At 44.2% G+C, this 17,110-nt stretch overlaps 1 protein-coding gene across 7 annotated transcripts in view; it reads left to right on the plus strand.

Annotated features, from left to right (window-relative positions):
* Positions 1 to 17,110, plus strand: part of Ext2 (exostosin glycosyltransferase 2) — a 138,801-nt gene that overhangs the window by 40,108 nt on the left and 81,583 nt on the right. For 5 of the 7 annotated variants that reach the window (XM_035446092.1, XM_035446095.1, XM_035446094.1 and 2 more), the window contains one exon: positions 9,427 to 9,528. The exons of 1 other annotated variant lie outside the window; for it this stretch is intronic. In XM_035446092.1, coding sequence (XP_035301983.1) covers positions 9,427 to 9,528 — 102 coding nt within the window. The remainder of the gene's footprint in view (positions 1 to 9,426; positions 9,529 to 17,110) is intronic. One more of the 7 variants, XM_035446091.1, reaches the window with a different exon arrangement.

Genomic DNA, 17,110 nt, shown 5'->3' on the forward strand with positions numbered 1-17,110 from the left:
CATTTGCCTTCTGTTTATGTCTAGATTGAGCTTGACCTTGGTTGGAGTGTTAAAACTGCTCATATACCCCAGTGAATCCTCCCCAGGGAGCTCAGCTCGGTTTCTTTGTGTAATCTAGGCATATGTCTCTGTAGTCACTGGGCCTCAAACCTACAGGTCAGCATGAACTGACACAGGGCTTGGTCATTCCCAGGCATTCAGAGCTAGAGCTTAATGAGCTGCAAGAACAGTTGTCGCCAGCAGGGGTCTCCATCCACTTTTAAGTGACTAATTTTCCTGCCAAGTATTTAAATCTGGGGGAAATCTCAAATGCCAGGAGCTGCTTGCTTCTGAAGGGACATGGTCCTTATTGTTGCTCTCTAGAGACCATGTTGTTCAAGTGACAATTCAGGCATTTGCTCTAGCAGCATAGGACAGCACCCAACACACACACACACACACACACACACACACACACACACACACACATGAGCACATGGGGCAGGGGTATTCAAAACTAGCTAAACAGAAAAATCTAAAAAGAAAGCCATGATCTGAGTGTTTGGTACACTCATTATCATTCTAAATGTAGCTGGGAGTTTAGTTGTCCTAAAGGAGAAAGGCATGGAGGCAGCCATTCCTAAGGATAGGCTTTAATTGAGCCATAGCTGTGAGGAAGCCAGTTGTTATGAAGAAAGTGTCTCTGGCAGATAGTCCTGGAAAGGGCCTTGTCAGCGGTGTGAGCACACACACAGCCTTGGGAAGTCTAGTGGTGTCTTGCACAGCTTTAGGAGGGAAGTTAGAAGCAATCCCTTCAGATAGCAGATACGGCAGCTGGTTCTCAGATGTACTTTTAATGTCCTTTGTGCTAATTAACTAGTTAATTGACTTACTGAAGCCCTACTGTTCTTTCAGGGGCAGAGTAGGGGCCATAATAAAGCTCTGTGACTCTGCTCTTGAGGTTCAGTATGTACCTTCAAAGCTGTTTTGAAGATGGTGTTGGAGTTTCAGAGGGCACTACACTTTGATGGAAAGGATGGCACTTAGGCTGCAGCTGCCAGGGTCGGCTGGCTGGGAGATGGCCTTAAAGATGAGCTACGTTTCATTAAGAGGCAGGAGGAAGTTTGCAGCTCAGTGTGTCTCTGCAGTCAAATGGCACATTTATACCTCGTCTCCCTTGAATCACAAGAGAAAGCATGCAGGCTCAGGGCTCAGAAGGCTGTCTAGTTAGAAATGCTTGTGTGAAGAGAGAAAGGTGTAAGTGGACCCCCAGTTTATCTGTTGAGCAGAGTTCCCAAACACTGTTTTATTGGTCAGTGGCTCCCCCAGCAGTGACCTGTAACCCAGCCACACTAGGAGGTGGAAGTCAGGAGCCTGCTTTGCCTTTGAACTCTCCTTTTATACTAGGTTGATTAGGGGCTTTTGAGGTGGCAGAGGCTTTAGCTTCTTGTCTTCTCCCTAGTCACCAGCACTAAGGAAAAGTTAGCTGTGAGTTTCTATTCTGTTGTGTCTCAGTGTACCTTCGTGGTTGCCTAGTAAATGTATCACATGTCTGAGCTGCACAGAAGCCTTGGAGATGTGAGCAGACCACTGCTTAGCAAATAATCCCAGGGCTGCAGCATCCTTCTACACTAGCACTAACTATGTAGCAAGGGGTCCAGACTGAGCAGGTGACGCCTTGGGGCAGGAGAGCTGTGCCTGTGCCCATGCTCTCGTGCTTCATGTGTAGGAGAGCCCCCTTGAGGGCGCTCTTGCTTTGCCTTATTTATATTTGCCTCCATGAATCGAATCCCAGTATTGCTATAGTTGTTTAGATGGCACCAACTTGAAGGGGAAGGCAATGACACAAATGCCTCTCTGAGATGGCTTGGAATTCTCTGTGTAGTGGACACAAGCCCAGACAGTTGTTAGGCTTCCTATAGTGCGTCTGTGGAGATGGCACAGTTCTTCAGGACACAGTGCCTTTGTTTTGTTTCTCATGGTCTGCATCTCAGTCTATATCAATTTATATACTAGTCCCCCACAGCTGTTACTACTAGGTACCTCAGTGCCTTAAGTTAAAGTTCAATCTATTGAGCACATATAATTTTTTAAAATAGTGCATCATCTATGTCTTACAGAGTTTTTTGTTTAGAATACTTAAATTTTCTTTCTTTTTTGGTTTAGATTCCTTTTTTTTTTTTTTTTAATGTGTGAGAGTGTTTTGCTTACATGTATGTCTGTGTACTATCTGAGTGCCTGGTGCCCATGGAGACTAGAGGAGGGGTTCAAATCCTCTAGAACTTGAGTTAGAGACAGTTGTGAGCCACCACGTGGGTACAGGTAATTAACTGCTGGGCCACCTCTCCAGCCTCTTAAGCTTCCATTTTTAAAAGTGTTCTGTGATTCCCTCATATGTCTAGACCCTGTTTGTTAGCTGAGGACTCCTTGTGCTGCTGGTCCAAGTGTTCTGTCCCTAGTGGTTATATGGTAGTCTATGTCCATTTCTCCCTCCCAGCATACCCCAGTTTACAAAGCAGATGCTTTCCACAGGAGGGAGATAGGCTTTTAGAAGAGTCATCTGACTCCACAGCCTGAGGCAGGCCAGGCATACACTGTTCTGCCACAAATGTGCTCAGACCCTGGTGCCATTTGGCCTGGGCTGTGGGTGAAGTCAGGCTGCATTCCCAGCCATTCAAGCTGACTTCCTGTCACCTGGTCTAGCCTTCTTCCCAAAGTGGGTACTTGAGACAGTTCAAGCTGGACACTCCCCTGGAAATACATTAGGAAGAAAGGGTGTCACTTCTGATTTCTAGAGTCGGTGCTGTAATTGGTGTAATTCTTACTCCCCTCCCCTGAATGTGAAGTGGAGAATTCTTTACTTAAGCTAGGACCTGAGATGGTGCAGAGGTAAAGGAGCCTGTTGTGCAAGCCTGAGGACCCTGCTTCAATCCCGGAATCCACATGGTGGAAGAAGGGCATCAGTTCCTACAAGTTGTCCTCTGACCTCCATACACTAGCTGTGTTTCACAAATGTACATACACACACACAGACACACACACACACACACACACACACACACACACACACACACACCATAAATAAATAAGCAAATTATAATTTTGGAACTTCACACATACTCAGCACACACACACATATATGGTAAATAAATTGGTAGATTACACTCTTGTAACTACACATGTACACAGGTGATAAATTAATAGATTATTCTCTTAGAAATATGTACTCTCATATGTACACATGTAATAAATAAATTAGTAGATTATACTGTTGGAATTATATACACTAACACATATACTCTCTCACATGTACACATGTAATACAAAATAAGTTTAATACTCTTGGAACTGCACACATACACACACACACACACACACACACACACACACACACACACACACACGTGCATGTGCGCGCACACATGGGGAACTGTTTCCCTTTAGTCCTGACAGGCCACTCTGCTGTCTTCCTTGGCCTGGCTCTTCAGTTTGCTGTTACAAAGCACTTGCCTCACATGCACAAGGCCCTGATTTCAGATCCCAGCACCACCAGAGAAGAAAAATGCTACCGAGTCACTTCCTCTCAGAGAGAACACTCTCTGGACTGGAATCCTTCCCTTGAAAGGAGAAGTGAGTTCTGGTACCTGGAGGCCCTGTGGCCAACTGGGGAGCCTCTCTGAGGGTTACTACTTGGGGGAGATTTTCAATGCATGTTTTTTCAGTAATACTGTGTACTCCGCGTTTTGAGTTTTCCCGTGTATATAACCCCACACTGTGAGGGACCAGTCTGTGTGGTTGTTTAAAGCATGGTAAATAAGGACAGGTTTAATTGGTATCTTAAGGAAGAACATTTCTCTGTGTGTATGTTAAACTATTTTTTTGAAACTTTGGTATTAGGAACCTTGTTGGAAAAAGACTTTTACCAAGTATCTGATCGGAAGCCAAGAAAAGCCTTTTAATAGGACTGTCTCAGATTTATAGTGCACTGGGGTCTGTAAATAAATTTTCCTGTCTTTAAGGTTTGGACTGATTTGCAGTTGTTTGGTATAGCTTCTGAGATTTAAATCCTTGAGGTCCAGATGGAGAGACCATAAAGCTGTGTTCTCTGGCAGCCTTGGTATGTCTTGTCCATGTGGGAGCATAACCAGGTAGTGTCACAGCTCGGCTGGCTTGCTGTGATGCCAGCGTCTATTCATTGCTTTGGATTTTCTATAGAAATTCATTTAACTATCTGATGAATTTATGTGGGTACATATACGTATGTGTGTAGTATGTGTTGCGTGTTTGTGTGTGCACATGCATGTGGAAGTCAGAAGTTGATACCTGGTAACTTCTTATATCACTGTCCCTCTTTTCTGATATAGGGTCTCTCTCTCACTGAGCTCAGGGCTCAACAACTGGCTTCACTGGCTGGCCAGCAAGTCCCAAAGACTCTCACCCAATCCCCATCCTATGGTTACAGTACCTATACCACCATGTACTACCTTTTCCTGGGTGCTGGGGATCCAGACTCATGCCCTCATGTTTGTACAGCAGTCACTTTACTGACTTAACCATCACCACAGCCTCCAGATGAATATATTCTAAGCACAGACTTTGCTCCTCTCATTGTTTTGGCAAGGAAAAGGAGGCATTGTGTAGGAGTTCAGCCTCTTCTTTCACAGGGAACATCAAGTTGCTGGCACAAGAATCAATAGTAATGGAGGAGTCACAGGCCAGGATTGTTATTACCCAGTTGTCCCAAGTGCCATTAGGATTATCTCTCAGAGGTGAGCTTCACCACTGGGCACTGTGCTAGAGAAGAGGGGTTGAGCTGTGAGGTTGTTGTCCTCCACTGGCGATCTGGTAGATTAGGGGCAGTCAGATGAAGCATGCCAGGCTGGTAGGGTTCTCAGTGCCAGCAACAGAGAGCTTCATAGGAAATTAGAAGGAAGGGGGTAAATGACACTTGGAGAGGAATGGTGTGTGTAAGAAAAGGGGGAGGCCAAGTAACTGAAATTTTGTAAAAATCAAATCTTGGAAATTATCCAGGCATTCCTTAGATTTTACCAATGACCAGTGAGGCCTGGGGACCTGATAACCTTGAGGACACATCTGAGAGCCAGAGTACTGGAACACAGGTCTTGTGGCGCCTAGTCTGGTATTTTGCTTTTTGTTTTTATTTGATATATGGCAGTGTTTTGCAGCTTGGAGGGAGCTGAGGTCAATGTAGTGGGTCACAGCTGGCATCTAATTTAGAGAGAGAGAGAGAGAGAGAGAGAGAGAGAGAGAGAGAGAGAGAGAGAGAGGGGAGAGAGAGAAAGGGAGGGAGAAAGGGAGAGAGAATAGGAAACTATCAGAGTGTTATATAGTGAGGGTAATTATTTCCTGAAACATTGGCTTCTGTCTTGAGTTGGGCTGGGGCTATAGCTCAGTAGTAGAGCACTTGCCTAGCATGCACCAAGGCCCTGTGTTCAATCCTTAGCACAAAAAAGTTAAAAAACAAAACAACCCCCCCCCAAAATCTCTATCTTAACTTGCCATAGAAAGCATTTTTGTGTGTTTTAGCCATGAGTCCTGATCAAGAGAGTTTTTATGTGGTAGTGGAAAGCTCAAGACTTGTGAGTGGGAGATACCTGATTTTAGATACTAAAAAACTCTGATCTGTGATGGGTTCTATGGCTGTGGGCCTGTACCTAACTTTCCGGCTTCAGTTTTCCAGTCTAGACCTGGGCTGGGTAAGACTGCCTAGAGGTTTCATATATTAAAGCATGTGGGTTCTGGTCCCAGCTCTGTGCTGGTAGTCATTCAAGAGCTCCCTGGGGTCTGCATTTGAGTTTGGGAAAGTGCCTCCTGGTGAGAGCATGGTCTTCAGGAACCACAGTGAGTTAGCAGCACGGATGTATTATGCATTTGCTTCTGGGCTTGGAAACTTGAAACAGAATTGAGTCTGTGGACTTGGGAGTACTCTCTTCGTCTTGGCATGGTGGGAGGTTCATTCACCTCTGCTGTTCTCTCAGGATCAACAAGGCTCACAGGGAGATGAGCATCACTGATTTCCTAGCTGGCCTTTTTGTTTTAATCCAGTATTATGACTTTTCCACTTTTCCAGTGACACCAGTTTTTACCAAGTTTTCCTTCATCTTCTAATTGCTTCTCTGCCCAGTTACGATTTTTACTCATTTTTTAGGGGAGGGTGCTAAAATTAAACAGGAAGTAAACAGTCAGAGGAAAATTAAAATACAAATAATATCTAGGTGGTGGACAGCTGTTGGAGTCAGTGTGAGCTACATGCAGGGGGCTTTTTATGGGGACTTGAGAGGATGGTCCCATGCTTTCAGAAACAGTAGTTGTCACATCTTGCTGGAGAAAATGTGATTCAGGGCAGGATTTTTCTCTACTTTCTGTTTTTCCCCTTTTCTCTCTGTTCCCTCAGCCTCCTGTCTCCCACCCCTTTCTTGCCTGGCCAGTTCTATCTCATATTTGAGATCCCACTGGAGAGCAGAGACCAGTCTCAGCCCCCAGACAATTCAGGCCAGGGGCTAAAACACTCCCATAAATCTGAGGCTCATTTTAGTGCCATGGTGAAGCTGTGCGAGCGCTGGTCTCCATGGCCCCTGCCCTCTTGCTTTATGGGCTGCTTTGGCTCTTCTCTATAAAGAGGCCCAATGGAGTCATTTGAAAATTCTTATCAGTTTGCTGACAGCTATATGGCCTTTCTGCTGAGTCCAGAAGCTCAAGCAGGCGTGTGAAATTTTTGATATTAAAATTGAAGAAAAATGCCAGGCAGAAGAGACTGGGTAGTGCAGTGGTGATTGGAGGTAAAATGAGGCTAGCCAGGCCATTAACTTTTGTGGGTCTGACCTCACTATTGGCCATTGGTAGGGAGGTAGCCAGGATGAGGCTGGCATAGAAAGGGGCTTCCATCTCTAACCCAGTGCTGACAAATGCTGTTCCCTGGCAGCTTGCTGTCCTAGCAGGAGGTAGGCAAGCAAGCCTATCCCAGGGGGCTGGGGTGGCCAGATTGGCAGCTGTTTCTCTCCTAAAGGCAATGTCTGGCCAGTTGCAGCTTGCTGTCTGTGTGTCTGCAGCATTGTTGTTACTGAAGTTAAAGGGACTTTGATGAGTTTGCTTCCCTGCCATTTAGACCTTATCCTTAGCCATCCTCCCAGAGTTCTTTGTGGAGAGCCCAGGCCCATCAATGTCTGAGCCTTCTGCCCTCCCCTGCCTGGAGAATAGGCTGGAAGCTGCCCCTTCTTCACCCTTTCCACTTTCCCTTTCTTTCTTTGCTGGAAAACTCTTGCGGCCAGCAACTGAAGGGAAGGAAAAGCCATTACCTGGATTGAGGCCAGTGGCTTGATGGGAGCTTCAAAATCTTTGGCATCTCCTGCCCAGAATGCTTTTCCAGGCATTTTAAACCTAGCATTCCCCCCTCACCCTGCTTCAGCTTCCCAGCCTTGCCATTTGGGGGTGGGGTGGGGGTTTCCTCTGCCCCTTTGCTCTTCTGACAGAGCTTTAGGAGAGTTGGTGGTGATATGCCAAGTCCAGTGGACACATATTTTTTTAACTGCTCTGTATTCCTTTCTGTTATAAACACATTATTTTCCCTTTTCCTAGTAGTTTTGCAAGCATGTTCCGTTTAAAACAGTCATTTAGTTTGAGGTTGAGACAAAAAACAAGGAGAATTTGTGGTGTGGTAGTCAGACAGACATATGCAGCTGTAATGTAGGGTTGAGCCAAAATGAAAACATTTGTCCTGTTATTTGTTATTTTTCATACAGCTTCTAAAGGGAGAGTAACTATGGACAAAAACTAAAGGGCAACTAAACCAGAGTGTCTCAGACTCCAAAATGGTATAATTACTTTCTCACTGTTTGCAACTGACATATCGATATCCCGAGACTTAAGATAATGAAGGAGGTATAATGTGCCATTCTTTCAAGATTTTAGAGTCATTTTTTTATTTTATGTGTATAGATATTTTGCCTGCATGTCTGACGTTGTACCACATCTGGTACCTGCAGAGGTCAGGGATGGTGTTGAATCCCCATATAAACAAAGTTGCGGATGATTGTGACCTGCCATGTGGGTCTTAGAAACGAAATAGGGTCCTCTGCAAGTGTATCAAGTGCTGTTAGCCACTGTGTCATCTCTCCAGCCCCCTCCTGTACTGTAATTTTGACCACACTGAATAATGTAAGCATGAAGTCATAAATATGTGGTTGAGCCCTTTCTTCTAGAAGTTCAGGGAGGACCAAATGGCCACTGTTTCCTTCTTGGGCATCAGCAGGAAAACTATGTCTAAAGCTAACCACAGGTTAATCACTCATAATGAATCCACAACATGGGGCCTGGCTTTAGGAAAGGCCTCCATAATAAAGGTATTAGATATTAATTTGCAGCCTACATAAGAATTGTCTTAGTCTATGGGCTGGTGTCCCACAAAGTGATATTATTTGTTAAGTTTCTGAGAACTCCTTATAGGAAATGTCATTGTAGGTTTTGTGAACTCATTATGCAACTACTTAGAAAAAGATCTAGGCTTGCAAGGGGATAGTTTATCAATGGTCAAAGTAATGTTTGGTATGTTTTTAAGTCTTCAGTAAGAGCTAAACTGACTCATAAAATAAGCTGTTTTGTTTACACAATATGGCACAATGAAGCTTAATATGCTACCATCTCTGACAATAATTGACATAACTTCTGTCTATAGTTACAAATGCGAAGATTGAGTATTATATGTGGATATGAATTGTCTCAGCATTGTAGGAGCTTAGAGAACTTGAAATTGCATACTTATTTGGGGCTGATGGTAAGTTGTGGGTCTTTGAGCATAAGGCAATGATTACATGCATTTATTTCATTGTTGTCACTTAAATCTGCTAATACTGAATGAGTCCAGGAGTGGTGGCAGTGTAGCTCTCTATAAACCATTTCTGGCAATGTAGGGTTCTTTTTATGGACACTTAAAGGCCAACTTGTTACACTTAAACATGGACTTACAGGTTGGCATGCTGCTTAATATGAGTGTCCCTACCTAGCATGCAGGAGTCCGAAGGTTTAGTTCCTCAGCACCATTAACTAACTGTGTTTGCTGTCTGTGTCAGATAAGGGTGTTAGTAATGATAGTGTGGTTTGCTGGTTATCTTTCACATCCCAGTGAAAGATAACTTTTTCCTAGAAGGAATAGTATTTTCTTTTTAAGTGTTTGAAGTCCACATGTATATTGAGGTGAATTTAAATTTCAACCTACTTGGATCAGGCCCTGAGATGATTGCACAGATAGATATCACTTGTGTTTTACGAAGATCCTTGAGCTGTGCTTGTGGCTTTGAGCCACAGGCAGGGGTCGAGTGTCTCTGTGTGGCATTCTGAGAAGGGAAACCCCAGAGCTAGTGAGAGACACGGAAGGCTGTGGTTCAGCTTGTAGACAATAGGCCTAATTGCACACTTTTCTGCTTTCTTCAGCTGAGCCTAAGTGAGACATTGCTATTTCCCCAGATCTGCTTCTCTAGCAACCTTCAGGAAAAAAGGACATTTGATGTGGCCACAGGTATAATCTTTGGAATTGTAAGTACAGAGAAGAAGAATTTTGCTTTCTTAACCACTCAGCTACTGAAGTGATTTTTAAGGGTTGGGTACAAGAGGACTCAGGATTCCCACTGTGAAGAGCTTTCTGGGCCATGGTTTGGCCACATGGGTCTCTTGAGAGGTCCCTCTATAATGTACCATGGGCAGATCTCTTATGGCCCTTGTGTAATGGGCTACAGTCACCCTCGCTCACTTAGGTGACAGAGGGTAGGGGTAAAAAGGGAGCCATCAACACAACACCCTGTTCAGAGTCCAGCGCTGGGGCAAGGACGTAGGGCTTTTCCTTTTGGATCCCCAGTGGAGTGTGTCTTGGCCAAACTTCATCAGAAAGGGAGCAGGGGTTGGCTCTCCAGCAACCAGCCAGCAGTTCATAGAGGATCTGGGGCCTCTGCTCAGGTAGACCAGTGAGGTGAGCATTGCATCACAGGAGTCTCCATTTATTTTATTTTATTTTATTGAATGTGTATTACAGTGGATAGGGCAGTGGGGGCAATCTGAATTCATGTCCATACCAAGGCAAAGAACCTGCCACCATATCTATCTCCCTGCCACCGTCTGCAGCCGCTCCCTAAGGAAAATAGGAGAGGGCCCTGTGCCAGTGTGGTAGCTTTAGGGGTGAGCAAGCTTTTAGTTGTGCCCCTAGAGTCCCTTCGCATGCTGTGTGTACGTGGTGTTTTAATTAACAGGGGCAGGCCTTTCAAGTGGTCCTGCTTGGAGGAAGGCTTGCTTTATATTTACCTTCTCTAATCAAACAAACACATGCTTTCTTTCTCCTGGTTTTAGCATAGCAAACATGGGAAATCTCACCCCAGGCGGATTCCTTTATAGCTGGTTGACCCAAGTTGTACTCTTATTTGTTTATTTTTGATGACAGACCTTGATTAAAGGCTTCCAGTGTACCTTTTAGCTCTCTTATGAAGCCAACCAGGAGAGAAGGCCGGTCAGCTGCTGCACCCTGAAGAAGCTCCCTGTCTGGCCTGAGAACAGTGGGATTTGGAGGGAGGTGGGATGACTCCGAAAACTGAGCAGGCAAGAATGCAGTCTCTAGTCTCTTTGTTGAGAGAGTTGGCCAAACATAATTTTATTGGCCAGTGGCTCCTGCTTTAGTAACCTTTCACCCCTGTGGCTCTTGAAGGTGCGGGCCACTGGCCGGCCTTGCCTTTGAACTCCTCATGGCTCCTGCCTCCTCAAAGGCTCCCAGTCAGGGCTTGTGTTTTGCTTAGGACCTCACCTCACAGCAGGGTCTCAGCAGTTGGGAAAACTGATCCACCCTAAGATTGCTGACATATTTGAAGGTGATACCCCTGAGACTGGAAACCTATGGCTTTCTATTTCAGGACCTGTCTGTCACATGTCAAGAAACATGACTCAGGCTTCCCCCTTTCCTCCTCTACGCCTTCTTGTTTCCCACAGGACAGGAGGTCATTACCCTGGGGGTATTTCCTAAGAGTGATCACAAAGCCCTCTCTTACTCCATTTTCTTCCAACTTTCCCCAGGGCATTTGTTTTGAGAGTTCTGTTGTGAAGAGTGCAGAAGCATTCGAATACCAAGGTGTCCTCAGTGTCCAGGAGTATCACTGATGGTGCAAGGACCAGGGCTTGCATACTTTGTCCTGATGCCTTCATATTCCAACAGGCCTTGGTTGTAAGATATCCCAGTAGTCCTCCCCAGTTTCAGGGCCAACTCAGTCTTGCAAGAGGACAGAAAGAGCAGGGGTTGCTCTGCCACCTCTGCACATCCTGCTCAAGGAGTTATTTAGAGGCAGCTCTGGGAACACATGAACATTAGATGATTTCAGCCTAGCATCGTTGGCAAGGAACCAAACTTGTCATTCTAAAAAATATTCAGAAGAAAATCCATCTTCTGCTCATGATGCTTTTAGCCTAGGTGAAGTCCTGGATGGAGGGACCTTAGTAGAGTCTCTTTGCTTTTTCTAGAAACCAAACAGTTTACTGTTGATAATTATATAATCTTTGCCAGAGAAGACAGGATGGTGTGGCAGGGTCTGTGTTCAGAGCAAAGGCTACATTGTGTCTGCTTTTGACCCCTGCCCTCCTGTGGTTTTGAGAAGTGTTTTGGGGTATGGTTCTGAGCTCATACTTCCCAGTCAGGGAAGGGTAGAATGGTGGTTTCTGTCAGCTACAGCATTGGCCACTTTTGAATGCAGTAGCTGTCATTCTCTTCTACAGAGAGCAAGCTTGTCTGAGAAGCTGAGTAAGTAGCATAAAGGTTTGGAAGAATTTAAAGCGTGTGATGTAAAAGTATGATGTTTTATTTATGGAATGCCTTGGTTCTTTGTTTAGCATCTTTTGAATGATGATAATCATCAAAAATAACTTTTAAATACCCAGTTTAGGGAAGCCACTGTACACAGTTCAGAGTTGTACAGGCTAAGGTCTTTGTTCTCAAGCCTGTTTGTGTCTGAGTTAGTTGGCTAGGGCTGCCTCAGTGGAGTAGCACAGACGGTGTGGCTGTGTGGCTTAGACACTAGAAAGGTGTTTCTCACAACCTGGAGCCCAAGTCCAGGATGAAATGGCAGGGTTGGATTCTCTGAGGCTTCTTTGTGCTCACTGAAGGCCACCCTCTCAGTGCTTTTTCACACAGTGTCTTCTGAGCTCATGCACCACTCTGTCCCAATTCTTTCTTATAAGGACACAGATGGGCACAGGGCCCACCATAACAGCTCATTTTGACCCAGTCACCACTTTAAGGGTTCTTTCTCCAAAGTCATGTCCCCTAGGGCTATGGGATAGACACACTTCAGCTTGGGTTGTGTCAGGTACAAAGCCTGTAGTTGTCAGTTAGTGGCTCAGTTGAGAAGGACCTTACTGAAAAATCCACCCTGAGGTATTTTTCCTGAGCATTCCAGCTACTTCCTGAAGGACAAGCAATAGGAATGGAGAGAGGAACCAGGGAGGAGTAATGCTTAACGAACCTCAGAAAACACCTCAGACTGGCCTGCAGCAAAACTCAAGAGTGTGAGGAGACTGCCCAGCTGTCCTGGGTATTTTCTAGTGGGGTCAACCATATGTGCATGCATGTGAGCACCACCTATATGTGCACACCAGAGGGCATGACCTTAGCATGTCTTCTTCAATCACCTCTCCATCTGACCTTTTCAGACAGGGTCTCTTACTGAACCTATAGTTATCATTTTGGCTAGGCCAGCTGAGCCCCAGGTCTCCTCCTTTCTCCATATCCTGAGCACTGGGGATGGAGATAAATGATTGACTTTTATGCTGTTTATGCTGAGAAGACAGACTCAGGTCTTCATGCTTGCATCATACATGACCCACTGAACAATTAATATAAACCATTTTACCTTTTTAAGATTATTAATAGTCTACCAAGTTGGCATACAGTTAGTGAAAAAATATTTAACAAACACAGTCATGAATCCCACAGCCTATTAAATGACCCCCTTTCCTCGCTCCCACCCTTCCACACCGTCCACTCAGGTGGTTCTCTACCCCTCGCACTTCTGTTGGCCATCTCTGAGCCTTCACCCATTTTCCTGGTGCCAAATGAACATTACATTACTGTCATCCCATGGCTCCCTAGCACACTCCAGAGAATTTCTAAAGTATTCTCAGTAGCGACACACCTCATCCTCATATGACATACAACACAGCTTCCCTTTGTGTCCTTGAATTTTCTACAAGTTCTAGATCGTATTCTTTAACCCAAAGCTGTGGGTTATTCAGAGCTAACAGGCAAGGGAGGACAAGGATTGGTATTCAAATTCCATCCTCAAACAACTGGCCAAGAAACCCCCAAAGGTCCATATACATGGACATGTCATCCGTTCAGAAACAAAGTGTCCCTTTTATCCCCAGTCTCAGGATTTATGTTTATGGGGGTGATTAAAGAGTTAACATTCAGCCTACAGAGTCCATTTAATGTTGCTTGTATGTGTTTATTACTGACTGGTATTTGTGTGTGTGTGTGTGTGTGTGTGTGTGTGTGTGTGTGTGTGTGTGTTTTATAAAAATAAAGAAAAAGAGGTCATGAATTTGAGGAGTTGGGAGGAGGACACAGAGATATTGGAGGGAGTACAGAGAGGAAAGGAAGTTATGTAAATATAGTACTCATGTATGAAATTTAAAAATATTTAAAATATGTTAATAAAAATGAATTAATATCCAGTAGTTCCTTGGGACAAAATGCTACAGCACATCTTCCTTAATAATTACAAACAAGCATGACAATCTGAACAATAACAACCACAGGAGTGGTCTCTGATACTGAATGAGTATGCTCAGTGAGTTCACAAGAGGTTTTTTTATTTTTTTCAATTAGGGTGTTTTTCATGGGTCAGTATATGTTTCAAGCTCTTTACAAGTTTACATGGCTTTGGATTACATGGTTGATTCCCAGAAAGAGGCGACAAACCTAGTTTTCAGAAAAAGAACTAGAACATGGTCAAAGGGAGGCAAATGTGGAATGGAGTGCCCCACAACCACATCATGAACTAGAAAAGGCCAGCACAGGCCAGCAGCCTCTGTAGCATGCTCTGCACTCGATGTCCCCAAGGCATGTGGACCTAGCAGACGGAAGCTCTTGGAGGGTGACAAGCAAACTCAACGATAGCTGAATCTGCTTGAGACACTCTGATCTGGGTAAGGTTGGCAGCACCCTCACCCCCAATACTGGCCCTGCCTCAGGTGGGTGTAGGCATTTGCCTTTTTTACTATTTGGCCCGTGCCCAGCACTCAGAAGTGTTCCAGGACCGAAGCAGGGGTTCAGGAAACACCTGTCGATTAATGAGCCCTCGCTATGCAGAAGGCAACATTTTAAGTGCTTTACCTTCATTCATTCGTTTAATCCTCACAGCTCAAGGAATTACCCCTGTTTTATGATGAGAAAATTGAGGCATTGACAAGTTCATGGGGGTTACTGGTTCAGCTTTTCCCTGACATAAGATTTAACCTGAGGAGCACTGAAGTGTGGGCTAAGTTGGGCTCCCACTGAGCTCACTAAAGGAATCAAGCAGCAGCAAAAAGTCAGCAGTTCACAAAGTCCAAGTTCTTGAGAAGTCTCCCTTTTTCAGTCCAGTCCTGGGTGCTCTGGGCTGGATCATTTATGATCCAGCCTGGCAGAGGCATGGGTTGCTGCAAGTCTCTGGAGCAATGATGGAAGACCCTTCTGAGAAAGAGCCTAATCAAGAGCTTCAAGACTCAGAAACTGGGGGTCTAGGAAGCATAATATTGTATTTTACTCTTGAGAAACTGTCATGCAGATGGAAGACTGGGGGCATCAGAAAGGAAAAAAAAGAAAAGAAAAAGAAAGAAGGAAAGAAAAGAAAAAGAAACCAACTTGTGCAAGGTTATACATTGGTGGAGCACACAAACAATCATGGCATCCAGGAGACTACAGTAGGAAGATTGTAAGTTTGTGGCCAGCTTGGGCTACATAGTAAGACCCTATCTCGAACATTCAAAAAGACAAGAGAAAAAGGAAGGGAAGGCGGGTGGGAGGCCAATAGCTAAGCAAGAGGTATAGCCAGGACAGCCAAACACAGAGGATTTGGGAAGAAGAAGGGCAGAGTCAGAAAGTCATGAGCCAGACACAGAAGAAGCAACATGGACAGTTCATAGATGAGGTTAATGAGCCTTGGGGCACATAGATTAATAGAAATGGTTAATTTAAGTTGTAAGGGCTGGCTGGAGACTAGCCTAAGCTATTGGCTGAGCATTTATAATTAATAATAAGCCTCCGTGTTGTTTATTCGGAAGCTGGCAGGTGGGACAGAGAAAGTCTGCCTACAACCTTTCTCTGTCATTCTGTTGTGATCAGAAACCATGATCTCTCTCTCTCTCTCTCTCTCTCTCTCTCTCTCTCACACACACACACACACACACACACACACACACACACACACACCACGTACAATTAAAAGAAAAGGGAAGAGAGGGCAAAATAGCAGCAGTAGATACCCATTATGGACTCTTAATTTTAACATATGCTTAGAAATATAGAGATACAATTTAAAAATTTTGTGAAATTAAATCCAGGAGAAACTAATTTATAGCAGGAATTATTGGCCGAGTATGGTGCTACATACCTACTTGATTGACTGAGGCAGGAGGATAATGAGTTCAAAGCTAGCCTGGGCTACAGAGCAAGGCTTCATGTTGTATGTCATCTCGTAGGAGGAGAACAAAGTATTATTAGCAAGGTGTGGCCCCTTGGATCCTGTATTCAGCTGTGCTTGCATTTAAAATGGTTCTCAGCTGTTAAAGCTTGCATTAAAATGGTTCTCCTCTGGAACAACACAGTCTCTTAAAAATAGAGTCACCGCTGTCAGGTCCAGTCCATCCTCTGCTGCTGCTGGGAGAAATTGGTTGTGGTGTAAAGGATAAAGCTCTGCTTCTTTGTCCCAGTTTTTGGGGACTTGGGGCCTTGCTCCAGGAGAAGCTTGGGGTTCCAGTGGGGTAGAAGCTTTAAGAACCCAGGGAATTCTCGGTCTTAAAAGCATGGCCCCAGGGCTGGAGAGATGGCTCAGAGGTTAAGAGCACTGGCTGCTCTTCCAGAGGTCCTGAGTTCAATTCCCAGAACCCCACATGGTGGCTCACAACCATCTGTAATGAGATCTGGTGCCCTCTTCTGACCTGCAGGGATATATGTAGACAGAACACTGTACATAATAAATAAATAAATCTTTTTTTTTTTTTTTTTAAAGCATGGCCCCTTCTTAAAGTCTTACCTGTAGGGCCTGGCAAAGTTTGCTTGCATTGTGGGCCTGCTGTCAGTGTTGGTCTCAATGGAACTTATATTTGTTCTCTCCTGCATAGTTGTAATTTTTTGTCAGGACCGCCAGTCTGTAAATAATGACATGGGGACTTATTAATTATAAAAGCCCAGCCTTAGCTTAGGCTTGTTCTTATAACTTGAATTAGCTCACATTTTTTAATCTATGTTCTTCCACGAGGCTTGTTACCTCATCTCCATACTGCCCATCCTTCTTCCCCTGTATCTTACTGGAGACTCTACCTTTCTTCTTCCCCAAGTTCTCTCTCTGCCCAGAAGTTCTGCCTATACTCTCCTGCCTAGCTATTGGCCATTCAGATTTTTATTACACCAATCACAGCAATACATCTTCACACATTGTACAAATATCACACAATATTGCTCCCTTTTTACCTAAATAAAAAGGGAAGGTATTAACTCTAACATAGCAAAACTATAGACAATAAGAACAATTATCAGGTAAAAAAGTATATTTGCAATATCTAGTCTATCTGTATTTGGCATGTTTGGAGAAATTACTCTATTGTCTATCCTATTTTGATAATTTAAAGTTTTATACCTAAAGTTTTTTATCATAACTTATTTTATCATCCTATTAATATTTTTAGACCTTAAAATATCATCTTAGATAAACAACTTAAGCTTTTATGCTTCCCAACCTTATAAACTTTCTCTCTCTCTCTCTCTCTCTCTCTCTCTCTCTCTCTCTCTCTCTCTCTCTCTCTTTTTACTGCCTAGACTTTTTTATTTTTATTTTAATTAGTAAGAAAATTATTTTACATGTCAATCCCAGTGTTCCTCTCCCTCCCT

The sequence above is a fragment of the Cricetulus griseus genome, chromosome 6 (genome assembly GCF_003668045.3).
Source record: "Cricetulus griseus strain 17A/GY chromosome 6, alternate assembly CriGri-PICRH-1.0, whole genome shotgun sequence".
Classification (NCBI taxonomy): Eukaryota; Metazoa; Chordata; class Mammalia; order Rodentia; family Cricetidae; genus Cricetulus; species Cricetulus griseus.